General features: G+C 44.5%; 1 protein-coding gene across 2 annotated transcripts in view; it reads left to right on the plus strand.

The window, feature by feature from the left end:
- LOC147418532 (methyl-CpG-binding domain-containing protein 2-like) overlaps positions 1-12,762 on the plus strand; it is a 28,877-nt gene extending 16,115 nt beyond the window's left edge. Inside the window, exons 2-4 of one of the 2 annotated variants that reach the window (XM_086507430.1) lie at positions 12,171-12,224; positions 12,317-12,392; positions 12,531-12,762. In XM_086507430.1, the coding sequence (XP_086363556.1) occupies positions 12,171-12,224; positions 12,317-12,392; positions 12,531-12,569 (169 nt within the window). In that variant the 3' untranslated portion in view covers positions 12,570-12,762. Of the gene's footprint in view, positions 1-12,170; positions 12,225-12,305; positions 12,393-12,530 lie in introns of both variants that reach the window. The other variant, XM_086507429.1, reaches the window with a different exon arrangement.
- Positions 12,763-15,223: the final 2,461 nt, after the last annotated feature.

The following is a 15,223-nucleotide window of genomic DNA, read 5'->3' on the forward strand; positions in this document are numbered from 1 at the left end:
AGGGTCTTGAGGTTCTTGAGGTCCTTGATTCGTGAGAATCTTGGGTTCTTGAGGATCTTGAGGTTCTTGAGGTTTCTTTCGCTTGCAAATCGCGTTGGAGAAGGATCTTCTCTTCACCCGAGTTCTACTCCTTTCTGCGGGCGCACCCCTTGGCGGCCTTGCGCTCACACCAAGGTTGCTTTTTCCCACCTCACGTCGATTGGCCGGCCGCTAAGTACACGGTCCGCTCTCAATGAGTGAAAAGAGACACAAGGGGAGGCTGGACAAGCCCTTCTTTCTTGGGATTCTTCAACAAAACACGATTAGGAATCGCCACGCCCAAGCGAACTTGGGTTCGTGCGACCGCAACAAACAAAAAAAATTCTTGTGGTTCTTGTGGTTCTTTCCTTGAGTAATGCAGAACACTTCCAAAGCTCTGATACCAATGTAAGGTGCAGCGGAATGAATGTTGTATTTTCTCAAGATTAGTGATCTTTATTGCTCAAGGTTCCTTTTAGTTCTTAGGGAAAGATAGAGCTTTCCGTCTTGTAGAGTGCTGTGGTCACGAACAAAGTGAGTGGATATTGTGCGTGCAAGTGAATGAGACTGAGAGAAGGAGAGAGAAGAGATACGACACCCGAGAGGTTGTAAAACCCTCCTCCGAAGGCCCCACTCTCGTCGGCGAGAGTGGTCTACTTTGATTGCACAAAGGTGTACAATGCAAATGCAATGGATTGATGCAACTTGGACTATGCCGATGATGACGACGACTTAATGGCTGAAATCTGGGATCTTCTAATCGCTGAATTTATGGCTGTTTCGGTGGCTGAAAATGACTGTTTTGGCTGCGTTTTCTTGGGCTAAAGATGGGGGGACTTCTGCAACCGATCTGGGTTGGTTCTGCTGCGATTCATCTGCTGAAAACTTGCGTTTTTCAAGGCTGAATTTGCTGATAAAAAATGCTGAGATGGCTGGTCAAAAAACGTTGAGCTGTGGCACCTTTTTGGCTGCGTTTTTGGGTTGGCTGTACCTGCTGAAAACGCTGATATCTGCAGCTTCCTCAATGCTGAAAAACGCTGCAAAACTGCTAAGCTGGCTGATTTGCTAACGATCTGAAAACGCAAGTGATGGGGGCTGCCTGTGGGGGACAACCACCAGGACAAGGAGGTTGTGGGCGATGGCTTTCTGTAGGGGAAAACGCCAAGGGAAGTGGAAGGATGGTGAGGGTATCTGCTGTGGGTGCTGAGGGGGGCTACTGCTGAGAAGTTGCCTGTTGAGCGAGAAGCTCCTGCTGCCTCTTCTGCCAGAAAGTGCTAACTTGGGTTTGCTTATATATTAACTTAGCAAAATTGCCCTACCTACTTTTGTTGGAAAGTCACTTAAAAATAATAAGTGAAAATAACCAAAAAAAAGGAAAATAGGCTAAATGCACTGGAAAATTTCCCTAACTGATGCTAATGGATTCTGATGGGAATTCCGATGATCATGCTGTGTGCAACCGGAGGATATGCATCTATGCTAAGTGACTGGGCATGCACGGTCTACGAATAGACTCACAAAAGTGCTAGATCACTGCTAATCTAGACTTGACTGGACTGACTGAACCCTGCTGTGGTGTAGCTTGTCCACGGGCACATAGGGTTGGGATGTGTCACGTGACAAGAGAAGATCCTTCTCTAACACAGATTGTAAGCGAAAGAAGAACTGCAAGAACCTCAAGAACCTCAAGACCCTCAAGAACCCTAAGAACCAAGACCCCCAAGAACCCAAGTTCCTCGTGAACTTAAGAACCCAAGACCACAAGAACCCACAAGAACCCAAGACTTCAGTGGATGGTCATCACTCGAAGCGGAATGGATACTTCGTTTGGAGGTGATGAGCATGAGGGTGGTGAAGAAGAATTTTCCCCACCAGGAGGTTTTTCCGACCCTCTCTCTTTCCCATCTACGACAAGGATTGCATTAACTCCTATGGAGGAGTTGAAGCAGTTGTTTATGGAAAGGAAGTTAGAACGCGAAGAAAGAAAAGCAGAAAGAGAAGTAGAAAGAAAGGCTTACGAAGAAAGAAGGGCAGCCATAGATCGTGAATACGAAAAAAGAATGGCAGCCATAGAGCAAGAGCACGAGCGCGATAACAACAAAAGAGAAGCACAATTTGATCGTGAAAACAAAGCAAGAAAAGAAAAGAGCGGTCAACACATGAAAGAGTTCTTGCGACTCTTTTCTATTGTGCAGGCGTAGTTTGAAGAGGATCAAGAAAAGAAGACTCTCTCCGTCTCTTGTTCTCCCAAGCATGACACACATGATTTGCATGATGATTTGAATGACAATGACAAGCATGATGGATTGCATGATAATGACAAGCATGATGATTTGCATGAAGATGATGTGATTGTTCACAAGGATGATGTGTTAGTTGATACTTTCTCTAGTGAAGTTAACCTCCTTGCAAAAACGATCAATCACGAAGCACCGATCTTAGCTCTCGAGTCGAGGTCCAAAGAACCCCCTCAGGAAGAACCGATCTTGGCTCTCGAGCCTAGGTCCCAAGAACCCCCTCAGGAAGAACCGCTCTTGGCTCTTGAGCCTAGGTCCAAAGAAACCTCACAGGAAGTACTATGTGTTCGCATGATTAGTCAGCACGTATTGTACATTGAGCACGTTTCACTCATGAATGAGCACAGATGTATGCGGATTATTCATGAAAAGCTGAAAAGTATGCATTCAAGGAAGTCACATTCCATGTCTCTTCCTTGGTACGACACAGTTGTAGAAAGAGCACAAGAAAGTATGAGCTCCAAGCATGGGCATTTCGGTTGTGAATTGCCACAATTGATTGATTTAGATAAGAAGAGAAAGATTCGATCTCATTGTTTGCGCGTGTGGTGAACGGTTTGGCACTCTGTCTCTTTGTTCATCTACAGTGCATGCACAGTCTTTAGAAAGACGAGATTAATTCTAGTCACATTACATGGAATAGGTACGTTCATGTTTTCTTGTTGGAAGTGGTGTCATGAATTTTTAGCCATGGAGATTCTTGAAGAAGAAAGAAGCATGACTCTAGACGAAGTTGAAGCATCGAAGGAGCTACAGAAGACTTTGTGTCGCTTTCGGCGCGGCCCAAAGAAACAAGCTTTGTAGACCTTTATGAAATTTAAGTACCGCACGACCCACACCTCAGAGTGGGCCGGCGAAGAGTCCTTTCGAGGATTCCGGATTTTGTTGGCGATCTCCCTCGGCGCCATACAGTTTGGTACCAGTACCTCACTTTGAAAAGGAGGGGATGTCACGTGACACATCCAACCCTATGTGTCCGTGGACAAGCTACAGCATGACCGGGGTTTAGTTCACTCAAGTCAGTCTAGAATAGGAAGTGATCTGGCACTTTTGTGAGTCTGTTCACAGACCGTGCATTACCAGTCACTTAGATTAGATGCATATCCTCCGGTTGCACACAACATGATCATCAGCATTCCCATCAGAATTCATCAGAATCCACCAAGGGAAATTTTCCAGTGCATTAAACCTATTTTCCCTATTTTTGACATTTTTCACTTATTTATTAAGTGACTTTTGTTGGAAAGTAGGTAGGGCAACTGTGCTAAGTTTGTATAAATAGAAACCTAGCGCTAGCACTTTCTGGCAGAAGAGGCAGCATGAGCACCTTTGCCCAACAGACACCTTCTCAACAGAACCCCCCAAGACCAACCTAGCGTTTTTGCCAAGCAGAGACCTAGCCTTTTCATCCAGAGCAGAAGCCAGCTTTTTTGCACTTGCAGATTCTCGGCAACAGTAGAACAACAAAGTAGCCTAGCGTTTTGCATCTGCAAGACAACCGGCGACAACAGAACCAGCAAAAGCCCTAGCATTTTTGCATCAGCCTGAGACCTCAGCATTTTTGCAGATCTTCGCGACAGAATCAGCAATAGACTCAGCGTTTTCAGTTTTCAGCATTCAGACTCCGCAGTAGAACCCCCGAACCTCACAGATCTCACCTTCTCGCAGCAGATCCTCGCCGCACGGTCAGATCCCGCGTAGTTTGCAGATTCAGCCCGGAAAACGCAGATTTCAGCATCTGCGTTTTCAGCGCGTCGTCGTCACATCGTCGCCATCGACATCGTCACCGACATAGAGTCAGAATTCAGCAGATACAAGATTTGCAGATTTCAGCCATTAGCATTTTCAGATTTCAGCCCGTCTCGTCGTCGTCCTCATCCTCGTCGACATCGTCGGCAAGTCCAAGCATTGTAGAGATTTGTGCAATCATAAGTAGACCGCTCTCGCCATAGAGAGTGGGGCCTTCGGAGGAGGGTTTTACAACTCCCTGGTGTCGTATTCTCTTCTCTCTCTATCTCTCATTTTCAGTACCTTCATTCATAGTGTCATTCACTTTGTTTGTGTCCATTGCACTCTCTCACTAAGGGAACGAAGGCTCTCCCTTCCGTAAGTAAAAGGAATCCTTGAGCATAGTTCGGAGGACTCATCTTGAGCAAATTTTCAACATTCTCTTTCGCTGCACCTTACATTGGTAGAGCTTTGGCAGTGTTCTGTATCACTCAAGGAAAGAACCACAAGAACCACATAATTTTTTTTGCTTGTTGAGGTCGCATGAACCCAAGTTCACTTGGGCATGTCGATTCCTAGTCGTGTTTTTGAAGAGTGACAGGAAACCCAAGAAAGAAGGGCTTGTCCAGCTTCCCCTTTTTGCGTCTTTTCACTCATTGAGAGCGGACCGTGCACTTAGTGGCCAACCAATCGACGTGAGGTGGGAAAAAGCAACCTTTGTGTGAGCGCAAGGCCGCCAAGGGGTGTGTCCGCGGAAAAGAGCAGAACTCGGGTGAAGAGAAGATCCTTCTCTAACACATATTGCAAGCGAAAGAAGAACCGCAAGAACCTCAAGAACCGCAAGAACCTCAAGACCCTCAAGAACCCTAAGAACCAAGACAGCCAAGAACCCAGGTTCCTCGTGAACTTAAGAACCCAAGACCACAAGAACCCACAAGAACCCAAGACTTCAGTGGATGGTCATCACTCGAAGCGGAATGGATACTTCGTTTGGAGGTGATGATGGAGGAGTTGAAGCAGTTGTTTATGGAAAGGAAGTTAGAACGCGAAGAAAGAAAAGCAGAAAGAAAGGCCTACGAAGAAAGAAGGGCAGCCATAGATTGTGAATACGAAAACAGAATGGCAGCCATAGAGCATGAGCACGAGCGCGAGAACAACGAAAGAGAAGCAGAATTTGATCGTAAAAACAAAGCAAGAAAAGTAAAGAGTGATCAACACATGAAAGAGTTCTTGCGACTCTTTTCTATTGTGCAGGCACAGTTTAAAGAGGATCAGGAAAAGGAGACTCTCTCCGTCTCTTCTTCTCCCAAGCATGACACGCATGATTTGTATGATGATGATTGAATGACAATGACAAGCATGATGCATTGCATGATAATGACAAGCATGATGATTTGCATGAAGATGATGTGATTGTTCACAAGGATGATGTGTTAGTTGATACTTTCTCTAGTGAAGCTAACCTCCTTGCAAAAACGATCAATTACGAAGCACCGATCTTGGCTCTCGAATCGAGGTCCAAAGAACCCCCTCAGGAAGAACCGATCTTGGCTCTCGAGCCTAGGTCCCAAGAACGCCCTCAGGAAGAACCGATCTTGGCTTCGAGCCTAGGTCCAAAGAAACCTCACAGGAAGTACTATCTGTTCGCATGATTAGTCAGCACGTATTGTATGTTGAGCACGTTTCACTCATGAATGAGCACGGATGTATGCGGATTATTCATGAAAAGCTGAAAAGTATGCATTCAAGGAAGTCACATTCCATGTCTCTTCCTTGGCACGACACAGTTGTAGAAAGAGCACAAGAAAGTATGAGCACCAAGCATGGGCATTTCCGTTGTGAATTGCCACAATTGATTGATTTAGATCAGAAGAGAAAGATTCGATCTCATTGTTTGCGTGTGTGTGGTGAACGGTTTGGCACTCCGTCTCTTTGTTCATCTACATTGCATGCACAGTCTTTAGAAAAGACGAGATTAATTCCAGTCACTTTACATGGAATAGGTATGTTCATGTTTTTGTGCTGGAAGTGGTTTCATGAATTTTCAGCCATGGAGATTCTTGAAGAAGAAAGAAGCATGACTCTAGACGAAGTTGAAGCATCGAAGGAGCTACAGGAGACTTTGTGTCACTTTCGGTGTGGCCCAAAGAAGCAAGCTTTGCAGACCTTTATGAAGTTCAAGTACCGCACGACCCACACCTCAGAGTGGGCCGGCGAAGAGTGCTTTCGATTGTGGGCGATCTCCCTCGACGCCATACAGTTCGGTGCTAGTACCTCACTTTGAAAAGGAGGGGATGTCACATGACACATCCAACCCTATGTGTCCGTGGTCAAGCTACAACATGACCAGGGTTCACTTCACTCAAGTCAGTCTAAAATAGAAAGTGATCTGGCACTCTCTGACACTGCTTTTGACTGAGAGTGAGTAGATATTGGAGTACCTTTGTATGTATATCATTATAGTCAATTGGATAAACAAGTTTGTGAGTCTGTTTGCAGATCGTGCATGACCAGTCACTTAGATTAGATGCATATCCTCCGGTTGTGCACAGCATGATCATCAGTATTCCCATCAGAATTCATCAGAATCCACCAAGGGAAATTTTCCAGTGCATTAAACCTATTTTCCCTATTTTTGACATTTTTCACTTATTTATTAAGTGACTTTTGTTGGAAAGTAGGTAGGGCAATTTTGCCAAGTTTGTATAAATAGAAACCTAGCGCTAGCACTTTCTGGCAGAAGAGGCAGCGGGAGCACCTTTGCTCAACAGGCACCTTCTCAATAGAACCCCCCAAGACCAACCTAGCGTTTTTGCCAAGCAGAGACCTAGCGTTTTCTTCCACAGTAGAAGCCAGCGTTTTTGCACTTGGAGATTCCCGGCGACAATAGAACAACAAAGTAGCCTAGCGTTTTGCATCTGCAAGACAACCGGCGACAACAGAACCAGCAAAAGCCCTAGCATTTTTGCATCAGCCTAAGACCTCAGCATTTTTGCAGATCTTCGCGACAGAATCAGCAATAGACTCAGCGTTTTCAGTTTTCAGCATTCAGACTCCGCAGTAGAACCCCCGAACCTCGCAGATCTCACCTTCCCGCTGCAGATCCTCGCCGCACGGTCAGATCCTGCGTAGTTTGCAGATTCAGCCCGGAAAACACAGATTTCAGCATCTGCGTTTTCAGCGCGTCGTCGTCGCATCGTCGCCGACATAGAGTCAGAATTCAGCAGATACAAGATTTGCAGATTTCAGCCATTAGCATTTTCAGATTTCAGCCCGTCTCATCGTCGTCCTCATCGTCGTCGACATCGTTGGCAAGTCCAAGCATTGTAAAGATTTGTGCAATCATAAGTAGACCGCTCTCGCCATTGAGAGTGGGGCCTTCGGAGGAGGGTTTTACAACTCCCTGGTGTCGTATTCTCTTCTCTCTCTATCTCTCATTTTCAGTACCTTCATTCACAGTGTCATTCACTTTGTTTGTGTCCATTGTACTCTCTCACTAAGGGAACGAAGGCTCTCCCTTCCGTAAGTAAAAGGAATCCTTGAGCACAGTTCGGAGCACTCATCTTGAGCAAAGTTCAACATTCACTTCCGTTGCACGATACAGAGCTGTATGGTGGCGAGAGAGTGCGCCAACAACTCTTGGAATCTTGCGAAGAACTCTTCGTCCGCCCACTCTGATGCGTGGGTCGTGCGATACTCGAACTTCATGAAGGTCTGCAATGCTTGCTTATTTGGGCCACGTCGAAAGCGAAAAAAGTGATCTGTTGCGGCTTCAATGCTCGAACTTCAGCTATGGTCGTGTGTCTACCTTCTACAAGAATCCCCAAGGAGGAAAATTCTTGAAACCACTTCCAACACGAAATTATAATCATATCCATTCCATGTAGAGTGACTGGAAAAATACTATTCTTCCTAAATGATTATGCATGCAATGCAGATGAACAAAGTGGCGGAGTGACAAACCCTTACACACGCAAAAAGGAAGGTTGAATCTTGACCTTTCAATGTAAACCTATCAACTGTGGCAAATCACAACGGAAATGCTGATGTTTGATGGACAATCTTGCTTGTGCTCTTTCTAAGTGTCACGTGACACATCCAACCCTATGTGTCCGTGGACCAGCATGACCAGGGTTCAGTTCAGTCAAGTCAGTCTAGAATAGGAAGTGATCTGGCACTTTTGTGAGTCTGTTCGCAGACCGTGCATGTCCATACACTTAGATTAGATGCATATCCTCTGGTTGCACACAGTATGATCATCAGATTTCCATCAGAACCCATCTGGAGCATTTTTAAAGTGCATAGACCTATTTTCCCTATTTTTGACATTTTTCACTTATTTATTAAGCGACTTTTGTTGGGAACTGGGTAGGGCAAATTCAGCGAGGAAATATATAAGGAAACCTAGCGCTAGCACTTTCTGGCAGAAGACGCAGTAGGAACTTCGCGTTCAACAGGCACCTTCTCAACAAGATTCCCCACCGGCGGTAAAACCTAGCGTTTTCAGCCATCAGAAGGCCCAGCGTTTTTGCATCAAGATCAGCCCCCAGCGTTTTTGCATTGCAGATCAACCCCGGCCACAACATGACAACAGATCAGCCCTAGCGTTAGCAGATTCCACAGCATGACAGCAGATCAGACCTAGCGTCAGCAGATTTCCACCGCAAGTACAGAATTCAGCCTAGCGTTTTTGGATCAGCAAGACCAACCAACATTTTTGCAGATCTTCGCGACAGAACCAACAAGTAGACCAGCGTTTTCAGTTTTCAGCAGTTAGACCCCGCAGTAGAAGTCCCAGACCTCGCAGATCTCACCTTCCCGCAACAGTTCCTCGCGCACGGTCAGATCCACCAAGGTTTGCAGTTTCAGCCCGGAAAACGCAGATTTCAACATCTGCGTTTTCAGGCGTCGTCGTCGCATCGTCGCCATCGACATCTTCACCGACATAGAGTCAGAATTCAGCAGATAGAGATTTGCAGATTTCAGCCCTTAGCATTTTCAGATTTCAGCCCATCTTGTCGTCGTCCTCATTGTCGGCGACATCGTCGGCAAGTCCAAGCATTGTAGAGATATGTGCAATCAATAGTAGACCGCTCTCGCCATAGAGAGTGGGGCCTTCGGAGGAGGGTTTTGACAACATTATGGTGTCGTATTCTTCTGTCTCTATCTCTCAGTCTCAGCATCTTCATTCACAGTGTTCACCACTTTGTTTGTGTCCATTGCACTCTCACTAAAGGAACGGAAGGCTCTCCCTTCCGTAAGTAAAAGGAACCCTTGAGCACAGTTCGGAGCACTCGTCTTGAGCACAGTTCAACATTCACTTCCGCTGCACCTTACATTGAGATTGTGGCATGCCAAGGAAGAAACATGTCAAAGCGATCGACGAAACGGAAAATCGGGAAACAAAGTGAATTCCTTGCTTGTGAAAAGGGAACACATACCATTTTGCTTGAGATTGCACCAATCTTCTATCAACCGCGCTAGGTACTGAGGTGGCATAAACCGCGCCTTGAGCTTGTCTTGGAAGTCGCCCCAATTGAAAGAAAGAGGCACGCCTTCCTCGGCTTCCTCTAGGTGCGCGGCCAACATTGAGTAACCACTGGGTTTCTTTTATATTCCCTTAGCAATTTGCCCTACTTACTTTTCCAACAAAAGTCACTTATTAATAAATAAGTGAAAAATGTGTATTTTGGGAAAAAGGGGTCTATGCTCTGTAAAATGCTCATGATGGGTATTGAATGCCATGCTAATGATTATGCTGTGTGCAATCAAAGGATAACTAATCTAAGTGCCTGGACATGCACGGCCTATGCACAGGCTCACAAAGGTGCCAGAACTCTTCCTAGGCTGATTTAAACCCTAGACGTGAGATAGCTTGTCCACATGCACATAGGGTTAGATGTGCACGTGACACATCCTGCATAAGTATCATGAAGCCTTACAGTTGAGGACAACTGTATAGAAGCCAAAGGGATGTAATATTTTAGCTACGGCTTCAGATAATATGAAAATGATTTTTGTGCACACAGAATGAATCTATGAACTTATGAATTTATTGGTACCAATTAATTACTTAAAATAGAACGGGTAACTTTTTCCAGTGTAATCTGGGAATTTATTCGTGTTCTGATAGTATGATAAGTAGAGCAGTAGCCAGGCGCAGCGCAGAACAGATTCGGACAAGTGCATGAATAAGATGGTGTCCCTAGTGGACTCAAAAAAGTCATAATTAAATATTCAGTGTGGCCGCCCACGCAAATGGCCGGCCGGGCACAATGTAAATATGTCCCGGCGGGAGAAGACATGCTGAGTCGGTAGAGGCATGAAAATGGCCAAGCTAATTATGCTCCAGTTCGGTCAAGAAACTGGGTTTTTATGCCTATTTTTAAGTGAAAGGTTTAAAACATTTAAAAATTAGTGCCCGACGCAGCCACATTATTAAAGTATTTAAAAAATGAACTCCTAGTGTGAGATTTAGAAAACTCCAGCGCTGGCGCCATCTAGTAGACAAAAACCCAGTGCTAGCCATAAAAGGAGGTAGCGCTTCACATTGGACACTCTCTGCAGCAGTTTTCACCCACGTAGAGGCTCTCCTCTTTCCGCTCTCAGTTCAGCCTGTTCTCTCTCTCTCTCTCCAATGATTTGCTAGAGGCCACGAAGCGCGGGAATGGTGTAGGGAAGCCCACAGAGCTTGTGTGCGTCCCTGCGGGGAATAGACGCACTCAGACAAGGGTAGAACCGGCTGTCCACACAAATTTCAGCACTCCGACTGCGTTCAGAAGCAGAATTCAGCCAAGAGAACTCATGTGGGTACTCCCTATGTGAGCAGATAATAGCAAACGTATTTCCCGCTTAGGAAATCTCAGCATGAAGCAGAATTAGCCACTCACAACTACAGGTATGAAAATTTCAGCCAATAAGCTTATGAATACTTAGAATAGTATCTGGAATACGAGCAGCGTATGCTGTTTCGGATTTTTGTGCTTGTAATTGTTCAGAAATAACAAAAATCTCCTTCAAGGGGGGGGGGGGACCAGCCCATCTTCTGGTCCCCCCCCCTTGTTCATAAATAATAAGAAATCTCCTTCAAGGATGGGGATCAGCCCATCTTCTGGTCCCTAGTGCCGTGTCCGTCTTTTGCGTCATATCTTTATGTGTGTAATCTCATATGAAAAAGGTTGATTAATTCGAAAGTATTAAGTGCATGCTTCTGTTTCTGTGACAAATTGTAGACCTTTGGGTAACTAATGGAAGTGGAGAGAAAAAAAAAGTCTCTCCAGATTGCGTTTTTGCATTGTGACAGGGCTGATGGTGCTATGTTTCGATTTTGTTGCAAAGAACACTTCAGAACCTGCGTTTTTCAGCTGGTAGATGACAGAGGAGTTTTGTCTTTTTCAGCAGGGATTTGGACAAGATTGTGTCTGTTATTTGAAGGCAAGAGGGAGCTTGCAGTAAGAAACCCTCTGTGTGAAAGTGAATGGGTGTACGTGTTGGAGCTATATAGAGAGCCCACACTCATGCTATATATAGCTAGGAGTCCCCACTATATATGTGTACTCGGTGTGTGCTTTCCACACACTTTGGGAAGTAGAACAACGTCTGTATATTGCACATAGTTCATCATCTATTGCTTGGCCCAGAAAGAGGGATGGAGATGTTTCGAGATATGGCGCCATATCTCGAAACATCTCCATCCCTCTTTCTGAGGGTGGGTGCTAGCAGCAGTAATGGGAGCTGTGGCTGAGTACCGTGCAGCAGCTAGCTGCTTGGGCTGAGACAAGCAGTGGGCTGTGCGTGAAGGGGAGGCAATGAGCCAACGAACAGTCCGATGAGTGCTAGCTGGCTGTGTGTGGGGAAGAATGGGCAATGCAAGCAGCCCCCTCCCCCCCCCCCCCCCCCACCCACCCACCCACCTACCCCCACACACACAAAGTCTGAGTTCTAGGTGGTGATATTGTGATACACTCTCCGTTTTGTAAAAGTTGTAGTTTGTTTTGGTCTCAAGGGCCACTTTGACAGTCTCCTTTGCAAGCTGCATATGAACATCCGTGTTTGCTATTGGTAATTGTATCAAATAATTTGTTGCCATAATGATAGAGGTGTTCATTTTGTGTGTACATGTTGCAGATATTATAGATCTCCAACTGGTACAAGGTTGCGGTCCATGCGTGATGTCGAACGGTATGTCTAGCATATTATTTTTCAGAAAGCTATGTAGAGGATCACAGAGATGCAAAACCTGTCTAATATATTTACCTCCAGTTTTTTGGCAGAGCATCCAGAGTACGCGAGTGCGGGTGTTCAGAAAAGCCAATTCTCATTTCTCAAACCAAAACCTCTTCACCCAAGGTATATTAGGAAGAGGAGCCCAGAGTCTCCTCATGATATGAGGGGCAGCTTAACGCATAAGAGACCTTGCAGTGACGACAAGGAGTAAAGCTTTTCCTCTGTAGAAAAAGGATTGAAGTTTTTGTCTTTTGTTAGCAGAGGCCATCCTTCTTGCGTGAAGACATACATCCCCGTTAGCAGATTGGGGGCGATAGTGGCTCATTGTTCAGTCGGCGAGTTACATATTCTGTTTGTTCTGTTACCTTTTGTACTTTCCCGAGGTTCTTTCTTGTTCCTTTCACAGGTATGACTTGGGAGATATAGATTATTACTTGATAAAACAGCTCAACTTGCTCATTCTTAGTAATTTTGAGAGTGAATTTGGGGGTTTTGCCTTCTCTTGATGCTAGATGGTGTAGTGTATAAAGCAAGCTTGTCCAATGTGCAACTTGCATTAAACAAGCGCAGGGTCGTTCGTCCATAGCTGGCTGGTGGGCATATGATGATAGGTTAGTGATATTGTTTTTGGTGCTAAATGAAATTACTGGTTCAGACATGGATACACCTTGCCTGTCTACTTAACTAACTTTTGTAGTTCAACAGCATTTAAGGCCTCTTAAGCTTGATTATGCATTGCATTATAAACAAATTGTAGGGGGAAGACCATGATCATTTGCAGCAATCGGGGTAAGAGCGATCTTGTGAGAGCTTTTAGCATATGTTTGGGGATAGGGAGTGCCTTGCATGTACACCGTGCCTAGAGTGTCATTTTTGTGTTAAAAAAATGTAGTCAGCAGATGTTGCCAAATTTAGATATTACTTGTTAGGAGTACAAGTTGGCAACAAATGTATCTTGTTATTGAGTGATAAGATTAGCAAATGCTCATGCTGGTTGTTTAATATATGTGGATGTATGTATTTATGCTTATCCATGATCCGACGCCAAAACATGCTTCTGATATACTTGCGTCCTCTATGTTAAGCATGGGTCAAGAACACGCTATGTGGGTGGCCTCATGGGTGAACACAAGCCATGGTTGCTCTACTCTTGGTCAAAATGGATGGCTCAGCATTTGAAGTAAGCTTGACTTGACTTCAGTAAGGGCAAGGTTTGAGGCTAGGGGCTAGGTAAACTTCTAGAGGTTATTTGAAGTAAGCTTGACTTGACTTCAGTAAGGGCAAGGTTTGAGGCTAGGGGCTAGGTAAACTTCTAGAGCTTGTGTTGTGGGCCTTTATGGAACAACATACACTCTTGTGTTCAACTTGAAGTTTTTGGCCCTTTTGATGTGGGTCCTATGTTGCCACAAGCTCTAAAGAAGCCAACTCAAGTAACTGCATGTGGAGAGAGCCCCTATTGATGAGTCTGCCAAAAAATTCAAGAATTCTCAAGTCCGTCCATGCTTAGGATATCAGTTCAATTCAAGAATTCTTAAGTAAGTCCATGTTGAGGATATCAGTCCATCAAAGCCACCCATGAGATAATGCTCCAAGAAGAAAGCTCAACAAACACTTTTTTGTGCTTCTTAGAATGCACCACATTGGGCTTACATATTTACAACTACATTGGCAAGCAAAGTGTCCTTAGCCCATACATGCCATTTCAAAACTAGAAGAAGTGCTTCTTGGACCTATTGTAAAATCTCCTACAAAGCCAGAGGCTTTCAACTTGCAAGCAAAGGTGACAACATTAAGAACAAGACTATAGCCTACACCTATTTCAAGTATTCTATAGGTCCCATGGTGTTGTGCCGAAATCACGAAGAGCTTACAAACAACTACTTGTAGTACCTCAAGTGAACTCCATTAGCTCCTGTCCATAAATGCATTTGCAACCGCACCCACTCAAGCTAAATCACCTTGATTAGAATACTAGATTTGTAGACACACGAGTGCTTAGGATTCGATCGCAAAATTTCATGTCCCACAACTTCATCAATGAGTTTTTGGCCTTTGTATGCTGCCACGAGTTCTCAAGAGGCAATCTAAGGTAATGGTATGAGAATAGTTCTACTATGCATTCCTGAAAAATTCCATGCTAAGCGTTCACTAACAATATATTTAGAGAAAAGATATTGCAATGTTCCATCTTCAAAGCACTTATAGCCAAGTCCCTTCAACAAACAATGCTACTATGGTGGCGTACAAATAAGAGCTTGATACATAGCAATTTTTCAAAGTGAAAATAACTTGTTTGATGTCAGTATTAATTGTGAAGGGAGGTCCTTGCATTGCGTCGTAAAAAATAGTTCGAAGGTCTCAAAAATTCCAACATAAATAAACCAATTTGGAATACATATTGCCCAAAGTACTACCAAGCACAACCTCTTTTTCCTAAAATAAATATTACTGCGTGTATTTTTTAACCCATTTTGAGCAACTTGCCCATATATTTTCCTCACCAAATAGCCCTTCACCTTGGTGTGCCAAGTGTGAAATCCATTGCCATTCAATTTTTCTGGACCCTCTTTCCCCACGACTAGAGCAATATGAATGCTCTTGGTGAGGAGAGTCTCTTGTTAGTGTTAGAACGATTAAGAACACAATTATGAGTACACCATCTCTGAAAAGGAAAATGATGGCATGCATTGCTTAGTCGAAGTGCTCAAGACTTTGGGCTTCTTAGCTAGCTTTACTATAGGCGGGGGACGAGATTCCATATATTTGCACTTTTAATTGCACCTTGCATGATTTTAGGGTTTACGTATGTACATTACGCCAATGTTCCCTATCTAGGCCGTGTATAAACCCATGCACTTTTAAAAAATAATTAAGATTCTTCAACTTGAAATGATAGCTCAGTACATGGAAGCGTATTGTTTTAGTGTCGAACCATCCATCTCACATGTTGTGAG

This window comes from Adiantum capillus-veneris, chromosome 30 (genome assembly GCF_014529385.1).
Source record: "Adiantum capillus-veneris isolate H3 chromosome 30, ASM1452938v2, whole genome shotgun sequence".
Lineage (NCBI taxonomy): Eukaryota > Viridiplantae > Streptophyta > Polypodiopsida > Polypodiales > Pteridaceae > Adiantum > Adiantum capillus-veneris.